Genomic DNA, 11,184 nt, shown 5'->3' with positions numbered 1-11,184 from the left:
CCCCCCCCCCCCCCCCACACACACACACACATATCCACGCAATGTTGCACAGGCGTGTCAACCAAGACAGCCCTACAACATCCAGTGCCTCAAAAGTTTTAGCTGTTTGCTAAAGAAACAGCTAAAACTTTAAGTGGTAGAACCAAACTAGGCCAAAATGACCAAACAGACAAAGCATGACTTCGTTTTGAAAGAACTGAGGAGATTTCAATATATTTCCATGGAAGTTTTTTTTTTTTTTTGTAAATAAAGTTAAATGTTTTTTAAAAGCAGTAGTTGTTACAAAAAAAAAAAAAAAAAGGTACATAATTTCATCCCCTGACGTTTTGATCCGACTAAAATAACACAAAGTGTCCAGACGCAGTTGATTAAATAAACTTAGGAAAAATTAATGAACCTGAAAACAATCAGCATCCGCGCAATAACGAAATGTTTAGCTCAATCAAAACAACTCCAGCTCCCACAATGCACCGCAACTGGAACATTTGCAGTTCAGAGTTCATACACTACAGTAAAGGTAGGATCTTCGCTGGTGGTTGCTCTGTGTGCTAAACAGAAAAACCAAAGAAGTTGGAGACTAGACATCGCATTACTCGGTTGCCACCGCATCGACAGCCGGCTCAGGAACCCGAAAATGGCCCTCAGCTAATCGGCGCTCTTTCTTTCCCGCTGACGGAGCTACAAACGACGGTTGCCTGGGCGCTAACGTTAGCACGCTAGCTCGCTCAGCTGAGCACATAGCAACCGCTGCTAGCTAACGTCACAGGTGACAGGACGGGCACTCTCAACACCAGCTGCAGCTATGTTCGTGCAGGAGGAGAAAATATTTGCCGGGAAAGTGTTAAAAATACACGTCTGCACCATGGACGGCACGGAGTGGTTGGAGGAGGTCACGGAAGACACCACTGTTGAGAAACTGAAGGAGAAATGCTTGAAACATGTAGGTATTTTGGAGGGGTCGTTACTCTCACAGTGTTTTTTTTGTTTGTTGGTCCTGTCCTGTTAGTCCTGTGCCTGGGGGGTGTTTTGCTGCTGTCATGTCCTCTGTTTAAACTGTCAGCGTCTCTGGCTTCGTATTTATAGTAACTGGGTAGACTTCGCTATTTATAATTTAGCAGGTTGGCTTCCCCTCTCCAGCTTCAGCCTCCAGTCTCACTCTTCTGTCTGCTTGTCAGAGAGGCATACTGTGTCTTAGTCTTTCTATTATTATACAGCTCACCTCTCCTTCTATGGCCCTTAGTGGGAACCCAAGTTGGTCCTTCGAGCTCCATGAGTGCAGGGGATAATAATCCTTTGCAGTTCCTTTATTCTAATTATTCTAAGTCTCATATCAGTTTTCCCAATACTGATCTTAGCTTATCACAATATGCTTAAAATAAAGTCAGAAAAATGACCGTATATAGATTTTAGTTGGTTTAAATTTACAATTTTGTTTAATTTGCTGAAATACTCAATACATGGAACTGTCATTCAAAAGCAATACAACAAATTTTAGCATTTTAAAAATAATTTTTTATCATAGCTAAGCTGTATGTACCTTCTAATATTTTAGTTTTTTTTTTTTTTGTGGAACAAACGGAGTTCACAAATCGTCATACGTGGGCACAGCATTATCATTTAATCTAACAAGATTCAAGTTACATTTGTGCAACGAGTAGTGTTGGAAAAACACAGGTAATTATAATTAGAAACGTGTTTGAGAAACTTTAAACAAAGTAACTGTAATTATTTAAATAAAGTGTGGCATAGTTGTAAGTTTATTAGCAGCTGTTTAAGCTGCAGGATTAAAACAGATTAGCAGGTAAAGAGAATGTTCGTATAGAAAAATGTGGACGTTCATGGACAACGAGCAGTGGATCATCACAGCATCTTTTCGGCGATGAAGAAAAACTTAATTACCACATAAAACCATCTGAAGAAAGCTCACATTGAAGTCTTGTTATAGTCAATTAGTTGCACAAATGAAAGCTGGATGACAGAAACAAAGCACATAAAGGATTTAAAACATCTTCACTACAGCATGGTGATGGTTTAGACATGCACGGCCTCCTTATAGAAGTGTTTACTGATGATGTGACCGAGGTCAGAAACGGCTACTGAGGAGTAGAAACATACTGTGTCTGCTCTGATCCAGCCAAATGTTGAAAATTTGACTTGATGGCGCTTTAATAAGATAGAAAACGCATTTAAACGATCTCCTTAGGAAAATTGGGATTTCACGGTAGCAGATAATAAACATAAATATGCAAATAGAAGTCACAATAGTATATACAGATAAAGCTAATACTTAGGAACATTTTAAAACAGTAAAGTTTCCTGTAACTTTCAGTAGTAAATGAAAAATACTGTTTTAAGAACAGTAATATAAAAAAAAAGGTGGAGCAAACCGAGGTAGAGGTAGTGCAAATGATGGACGAGTGCGCATTAATTATATATTTCACATTTTGTCCCTAGTTGTGAGTGAGAGTGTGAATGTTTTGTTTTTTTAAATCTTGTCTCTATATGTGTCCCTGCGATGGACTTGTGACCTGTCCAGGATGTCCCCCACCTCTCGCACAGCGACTGCTCTATATGGGAACCAGTTCCCCTCGTAACCCAGAAAGGAAGAAGCGAGTAAAGATAATGGATGGATGGACAACTTTAGGCAGAAATTGTCTGACAAGTTTTTCAACAGCCAATTAAAAAATAACGTCTTACTAAAGTTAGTAATTTCTCCAACTAAATTTCAGCCACTCAAAAGGAGATTTGTATTTATGTTAGTAGCTGCTCTGCTTGTTCAACTTCTCCATGCTGGTTGTGAATAACCTCACACGAAAGCCGACAGTCTGCTCTTTAAACTCATGCGTATTATTTGATGCAATAACTAAAACATACAACATTTAGAAATACGTGATTAACTAAATATTTACCTCAAATCTGACTAAATGTTTGATCAGGCAGATTCTACAATAGTGACCATCTTTACTTGCAACTTTTCACACTTGTCAGTTTTGCAAAATGCTAAACTACATCCCTTCAGCATATTTTAGTCGGTCTCAATAATGACTAAGCATGACTGTAAGTTAACATGAAAGTATTAATAGTTTCAGCTGTTTTTGACTTTTTTGAGCTGTTTTGCACTTTCTTTTTTGCAGTGTGTACATGGAAATCTAGAAGACCCTAAAACACTTACTCACCATAAACTTATACATGCTGCTACAGAAAGAGTCCTCATCGACACTAAAACTGTTGCTGATGAAAATCTCAAAGATAAAGGTTTGTATTACGCTATTTAACATGCATTAGATAAAAAAACAATACATTTTATTATTAAAACGTTCTTCATATAAGTCCTGATTTCTGCATCTTTGTAGACGTTTTGCTGCTTATAAAGAAAAGGCCGCCGCCAACCCCTCCAAAGATGGCAGACGTTAGTTCAGATGAAAAAGTAAGCTTGATGTGATGAAGTAAAAACATAAAAGTAGAATAAATATGAAAACTTATCTTGTCATTTTCCCTCCTGTTTGCTTCTTCTAGAAGAAACAAGAGAACAAAGCTCCAGACAAAGACGCTATCCTGAAAGCCACTGCCAGCTTGTCCACGCGGCACACCGACCGCACCGTTACGCAGCACAACATCCGAGATGTGAGGATGTCAGACGCGTCTGTAGCCAGACGTTACCTGTTGATATACGAACATAAATAGTTTTTGAAGCTGCTTTTTGACAACCTTGTATCTTTATGTTTTACAGTTTCAAACAGAGCTTCGGAAAATCCTGGTTTCTCTTATTGAAGTTGCGCAGAAGCTTCTTGCCTTGAACCCTGATGCTGTTGAACTCTTCAAAAAGGCCAATGGTAACATTCAAAAACAGTTACATTTAGTAGAGTATATTTAATACGTTCTTGTAGAGTTAGTCTTAAAATAAAATCCCAAACTGGTGACGGATGGTCAAGATTGAAGCTTAAACTTAAATAAACTGGACCCTTGTACTGAGGGACTTAAAGTCTAATTTGAGACACTTGGTAATTTAAACAACAACAATGTAATCAGATATGAAAAGAACAGGATCCCTCTTAAACAAACAAACGGTACACAAAGTAAATTTCTGTGTACTTGATATGTGATGAATGATTTTCTTCTTGCCATACACTTTTAATTTACACTTCACTTTACGAAAATACATTGTTTGTTTAATTTTCTTCATTATTAACATGGTTCACAAGTGTGGACAGAGAACAAAATAATAATAATAATTTAAAAAATGAAACTATATATTTTTTTATTTACAAATTTGGAGAAACTACCTAAATTTTAAACCATTTATAGAATGTTTTATGTTGAAAATCATATAACGGCAAACAGTTTAACGTTTTGTTTAAAATATATTTTGGTACATCTGATGTAAGTTTGTTCAATTGGTTAAAATGAAGTTCAAAATATTCTAGAGGATAATACAAAATGTTCTTGTATACAGCAGTCCCTCGTTTATCGCTGGGGATCTGTACCCTGAAGCCCCAAGATAAGTGAAAAACCACAAAGTAGGAATAGTAGTTTATTTTATTATTTATATAGATATATATTAAGGCGTTTTACACCCTTCCCATACTCTTGCAATATTCTAAACAATGTTTCTAAACTCTAAATGCTTTAAAAGAGCGTAGAATGTCATGATTTCAGCTCCCTGCCTCTTCTGCTCTTTGCCACCTGCAAGTGTTCTTGGCCACGCCCACTTCTCCGCTCTGCACAGAGAACAGCTGCAGCAGGAAGCTTATCCTGCAGTATGGGCTGCACAAAGGTGCAGGAGGCGCTAAATAATTTAAAATAATTTATTTAAAATAAAAATTCCAATTTCAATCAGCCAATTGTGTGTCACGTCCACTCTTATTTTGAAAAACCGCGATAGAGCGAGTCCGCGATAAACAAACCGCGAAGTAGCGCGGGACTACTGTAAATTTGTTATTTTTTTATTATTGTACTCTTTCAAGTGTTTTTAATAAAAGTTTATTGGCTATAAAATTGACCTAAATAACAAGTTTGTTAAAGCTTTTTTTTTTTTTTTAATAAAGTTTTTGCTCTGATTTAAATGGAAGGTTGGTATTTGGTCAGCAGCTAAATCTTATGAACAGATCTGCAGATTTAATCTCTTGGACATGAGACATGTTGTTGATGGGATGATTTGATTTAAAACTTCTCTAAAGTATATTATAAAAGCATTTTTGAATAAAATTGAGACATGTTTGTACTGGAAAATGGTTCTGATCTAATAAATCTAATCTGTTTTTTGTTTGTTTCAAAGCAATGTTGGATGAAGACGAGGAGGATCGGGTGGATGAAGCAGCCCTCCAGCAGCTTACTGAGATGGGTTTTCCTGAAAGCAGAGCCATCAAAGCTCTTAGACTCAACCAGTAAGTCTGTTTTCATTTAGGTCTTCTGTTTATTGTTTATCAGATTATCCCAAAGTACTAGCTTAATTTTCTGCAGACTTTTACTAAAACAGTGTCAGATGAGTTAATCCCATTCTTGTTCCCTTTTTTAGTGAAACGGTTTCATCCAAATGACGTTTATTTGTTCTTTTGTCTGATCTTCTTGTAGTATGTCAGTAACACAAGCGATGGAGTGGCTGATTGAATATGTAGACGACCCCTCTGCAGACGCACCACTACCAGGGCAGGACTCCTCTGTGGTAGCAGGAGCTGCAGCAGCTACGACCCCAGGGCCTTCAGCCTCAGCTTCAGCCTCTGCTTCTAACGTTTCCCACAACGTCTCCAGGCAGTCGAGCGCAGACGAGAGCAGCAGGCAGGATGAACTCACAGAGATCTTCAAGAGGATCCGCAGGAAAAGGGAGTTCAGACCAGATTCAAGGGTAGATGGTTTCATTCTGTACTTCAGTCTTTAAAACGTATCCTAAAGCCTCTTACTCTTCTGGTTTGCAACAAGGCTGCTTTTTCCACCACGTTAGAAACAGCAATGGGTCTTGAGACGCTCACTGAGATGAGATTACCGTATAAAGAAGCTTTTGTATTTACTCTTGATTCTTTGTTTCTGCAGGCTGTCATTGCATTGATCGAGATGGGTTTTGATGAAAACAAAGTGATTGATGCTCTGAGAGTCAATAATAACCAACAAGATGCTGCGGTAGGTGCTTAAAGTTCTGAAGTATTAATATACTATATATATATATTTATTTATTAATGTATGGGGGAGTGGTGACGCAGAGGTTAGCGAAGGTGGGCCTGTGATTGCCGGTTCACGCCCCGGTACCGACAACATCAAAAAATGTGGGTGGGGTAGTTGAAGAACCCACATTTGCCCTCATTCACCCCACCCTGGGCCCATGAGCAAGGCCCTTAACCCCCATCTGCTCCCTAAACAGGTCTCAGACTACCTGTATAAATAAAGGGTAAATGAAAATATAACCTGCAAGTGTCATCAGATACGTTCACTACACAAGAGTACATGTAAACCGATCCCAGGTCGAGTGTTGGGGGACAAAAGGGGAATAATCAATCATCCAGTTGGATAAATATTCAAGCCAAGCTCCTGGTATTATTTCTATCATTTTAACAAAAAACTTCTTCGTAAATTGTTGTAATATCACTTTCAAGAGTGTGTTTTTATTATAAATTCACTGTTTTAGTCTAAAGTGGTTTGTGTTCTTTTTGTAGTTGTACTTTTATGTGTTCTCTGAGTGTTATATTCTGTGAAGTGTATCGTGTTGGGCACACCATAAATTAAATATTGAGTTTGAAATCAGTCACCTGACAGCCTGTTTGTTTGGGGGAGCGGTGGCGCAGAGGTTAGAGAAGGTGGTTGTGATCGGAAGGTTGCCGGTTTGACTCCCTGGACCAACAACATCAAACTGTGGGTGGAAAAGGTGAAACGCCCACACCTGCCTCCACCCTCATTTGCCCCACTCTGGGCCCTTGAGCAAGGCCCTTAAACACCACCATCTGCTCCTAAACGGGTCTCTATTGAAAATGAGTCCTTGTGACTCAATGAGACTAAAGTTGCGATTTTTGGCTGGAGCCTGACCCGACCCGAAATTTGGGCCAAAATTCTGTGCTTGATGGGCAGGCCGGGCTCGAGCTTCTGTGCTGCGGTTTTACTAATCATACAGCACAAAGAAAACTAAATGAGAATGCACAATATAAAATTGTGTTAATCTACTTGTAGAGGAGGAGTCAGTAAGATTATATGTTGAGGATGAGGAAAGAAATAGTTGCAGCAGTTAATCAGACTGAAAAGAGAGAGTTGCGCTGGTGCATTGCGCAACAATTGCTCACGTGGCCCCGCCCACCCTGCTTTGCTCTTATCACACATCTGAGGATTTGTAATTGACCCACAACAAGCGACATAATGGAGCTGGAAAGTATTAACAAAGGCTAAAAACGGGAGCATAAAAATAATAAAAAAAAATTGCAAACACTCAACCTGTTCTGCTGTTGAATCTGAATTTAAGCATGCAGTTTAAAATATATTATATTAACATCTTTTCAAAATAAAGATGTCCAAGTTAAAATTTTCATTTAGAAATGTACTTGTTCATTGATAAAACATCCCCAAGTACCTCGTAGGATTTTAACTGAACTTGGTAACTTTTCTTGTGTAGTGCCTTGGAATGACTTTGTTTCTTACGAGTAAATAAAACACTAAATAAACCATCTGAACCAAATTGAAAAGAAAAAAGATGCATCTTTTTTTACTCTTTTTATTTCTTTAGGAACCTATAGATATTTTGTGTCAAACTGTTCAACACTCGCTGCTCAGGTGATTCCATTAAAAACCTTTTTGTTTTTACATTCTGCAGTGCGAGTGGCTGCTGGGAGACCAAAAACCATCTCCAGAAGATCTGGATAAAGGCATCGACACCAACAGCCCTCTGTTTCAAGCCATCCTAGAAAACCCAGTGGTCCAGCTGGGTTTAACCAATCCCAAGACTTTACTAGGTATAATCTCATCTACTACAGTCACAAGTCAGGACTGTTTGTAATTATAAATATGACGAATACTCAACCTCATAAAGTTTAATTAGACTGTTTCACATCTTTAACTTTAGCTAACACAACGCAGCTTCAGGATAAAGAGCACAACCTAACCAAACTGATTTAGTCAGTGAGTTGAATTTTACAAAACATCTTTGGGTGCTGCTCAATTAATAATTTTTTTTTAATCTATTAACCTTTATTTAACCAGGCAAGTCCCTTTCAAACAACAGATCATCTAGGAAACTTTGAAGCTTGGTGTCTTGCTAAAGGACACTTTGACATGAAGAGAGTGATCACTACCTCTTAGTTGTCTGGATACGTTGTTTAATAATGACATTTACATAATCATCTTTTAGCTTTGGTGACTCATCTAGTAGCTCATGTTGGCTTTTTACATAATAACTTGTTTCACATTTAGTTAATAAACCGCTAAAATAGAGGAAGATGCAAGCTGAACACTGAGCAATTTCTATGAAACTTTTTTATATATTTAATAACCTTTTAAATTTTGCTCCTTGTAGGCATTACTTTAAAAAATAACTTGAAGAAATATAGTGTGTGCAAAATGTTGATTTCTAAGTAACTAATAAGTGGAAATGGTGTGTACAGAAAATAGTAAAATAACTTCTACATCTATTTAGGAAATGTTTGTACCGTCTTAAAATGTTGGAGTGATTTTTATTTTACTTTTAAATCAGATGTGCTTCAAACAGTTCAAAGAAAAACCAAACAAAATATATTTACTGTATTTTTCATATTAAACGTCGCTCCGGAGTATAGGTCGCATCAGCCAAAATGTCTCACGACGAGGAAAAAAACATCTTTGTCGCTTTGGCGTATAAGTCGCATTTATTAGAGGTGTGTTTCACGAAGGTCAAGAACAGACATTTAATCTGAAATAATGACACACGGAACATATCTGGGATCCTGAACAAGCCGAATCAACATAACAAGCCAACGACTCCGACAAGCAAGTTACCATCCTCGTTGTTGCTGAGTTAGCAGAAGAGGAACAACGTATACCGTATTTTTCGGCCTATAAGTCGTGTTTTTTTGTTTTTTTTGCATAATTTGCATGCCCTGCGACTTGTACGCCAAAGCGACATATTTATGGCTTTTTTCCCATATTTATAAACCAATTTTTGGCTGAGAAATGACCGTTTTCATTCATTCTGACTGAAAATATTGAACAGTACCATTTTCAGCTGCTAGATGGCACTCGAATAGTATGGCATGCCGTTGCATCATGTAATAGGTATAAGTGGCTATTAATGACACAATCAGCTTGCCCCAGCCTGCCACCTTCGTCCAGCTCGCCTGGAGCAACCGTTAAATCCGTTTCATTTCGCTGCGCCGCCCTGGCGAAACGCAGCTAGTTTGACCATTGAAGTGCATTTTATTAAGTAAAAGTTCAACTGAGACGCACCTTTACTATAAAGTCGAGCAAACATATAATTGTTTTTAGGCACTTATCTTGTTAAATTTCCAAGAGATGCACAGCGAGTCCTCCCGTGCATGCTCATACTTCCACGTATTGGCTTTTGAAATGCAGCTGATTTGACCATCAAAGTGCATTTATTAAGCAAAAGTTAGACTGAGGCACACCTTTGCTATAATTTCGATCAACCAAATAATTGTTTTTAAGTGTTAATCTTGTTAAATTCTTGTTAAAGTCAACCCGTACGCGCTCCCGCGGCCGCAATTTGGCAGCCAATCGATTTTTGGCACAACACCGCCCCACATTTCCGGGTTGTCAGAGGTGACGCAGAGCAAACGTAGCGCATCAGTGGTGACACATAATAGATGGTGAAGTGATGCGTTTATGGATTTTTCCACTTTATCAGACATATTGGGACTGATGCGACGCGTACGACGGAAAATACGGAAGTTGTCCAAAGCGTAGAGGGCCCTCTCGTGGCTGCAAATGGTAATGTTTACTCTTTGGTTCATGTCAGTATGAATGAACATTTAACACATCAATCAAAAACTGCATCATGATTAAGGGGGAAAAATGTATATAAGTCGCTTGGAACTATAAGTCGCAGGACTTGCCAAACTATGAAAAAAAATTGCGACAAAGTCTGGAAAATACGGTAATGTAAATCCTAACTATAATTTTCCACGCACTTTTACAGGAGGATTGTCTCATATGTCGTCTCTGAATATTTTATTCCGACAGCTCTCTCATACCCTGACACATGGTGGGCGACTCTGCCTCGTCTGTTTTGGGTGAGAGGAGAGTTGTGTAAATGTCTCATGAGTGTGATATATACTGTGCATGTATTTTTTGTGCGCAGCGTTTGAAGACATGCTGGAGAATCCACTCAACAGCACCCAGTGGATGAACGACCCTGAAACCGGCCCTGTAATGCTCCAAATATCCAGAATCTTCCAGACTCTCAATCGCACATAAAAGCCTTCTGGTGACTCCTGTGTGATTGCTGCAGAGTGTGTGTATGTGTGTATGTGTGTGTGTGTGTGTGTGTGTGTGTGTGTGTGTGTGTGTGTGTGTGCATGTGTTCAGTCAGACTGGAAATTTAGGTATGAATGTGACAGAGTATGAGTTTTTTTGTTTGTTTGCTTTTTTGGCCTTGTAAAGACAAATCAAAGGATTATGAATTCTGAGTTGTTACACTATTTATAACTAACGTATATAGTAAACGCGCTTATATAAAACAAATATTACAGTAATGTAAATTCAGATTTAATATGTTTTACAGTTTATTGATGACAATTTATAGGTCTGACGGGACATGATTTATTTTATATCATTTCTCCACATGCAGAAATGACATCAGTTTAATGTTTACACTTCTGAAATAAAATGTTTTTGTATGATTTAAAATATTTAAATATTAATTACAATTCTGTATATCCCTTCAAATTGTTACATTTCATTCATGGTGAACGTGTGGCAGACTTCCATCACTGTCGCGCGTTGTTTTCTGTCCTTGTCGTCTTTGCTTCAAAACTGCGGGTTGTTATTCGAGTCGAGTTGTGGTGGAGCTGTTTGGAAACGGGTTGCCTCTCTTCGTTCACACCTGTGAGGTCACCGCGAGTCACCTGCCTCTCACTTTAAAGAAGAGCATTTGTCTTCTTAAAATCGTATTTAACTTCTTTGCCTTTTTAGAGAAAAATTGTACTCTGAACTGTACGTTTGTCCTGATTTTACAAGATGTTACTGTACGCCTGCGTGTTTATTGTCAGTGTTAACTTGAAT

General features: G+C 38.3%; 1 protein-coding gene across 1 annotated transcript; it reads left to right on the top strand.

Annotated features, from left to right (window-relative positions):
- Positions 1–495: 495 nt before the first annotated feature.
- ubac1 (UBA domain containing 1) lies at positions 496–10,711 on the top strand. The gene is made up of 10 exons (XM_037680234.1): positions 496–940; positions 3,135–3,255; positions 3,354–3,427; positions 3,517–3,624; positions 3,731–3,833; positions 5,276–5,384; positions 5,572–5,842; positions 6,028–6,114; positions 7,787–7,925; positions 10,262–10,711. Exons 1-10 carry the CDS (start codon positions 803–805, stop codon positions 10,375–10,377), a joined length of 1,266 nt encoding a protein of 421 aa, XP_037536162.1. The 5' UTR covers positions 496–802; the 3' UTR covers positions 10,378–10,711.
- The last annotated feature ends 473 nt before the right edge of the window (positions 10,712–11,184 follow it).

Source organism: Nematolebias whitei, chromosome 8 (assembly GCF_014905685.2).
Source record: "Nematolebias whitei isolate Nwh7 chromosome 8, NemWhi1, whole genome shotgun sequence".
NCBI lineage: Eukaryota > Metazoa > Chordata > Actinopteri > Cyprinodontiformes > Rivulidae > Nematolebias > Nematolebias whitei.
Note: the sequence above shows the minus strand (reverse complement) of the source record. Positions and strands in the feature narration are given on the sequence as shown.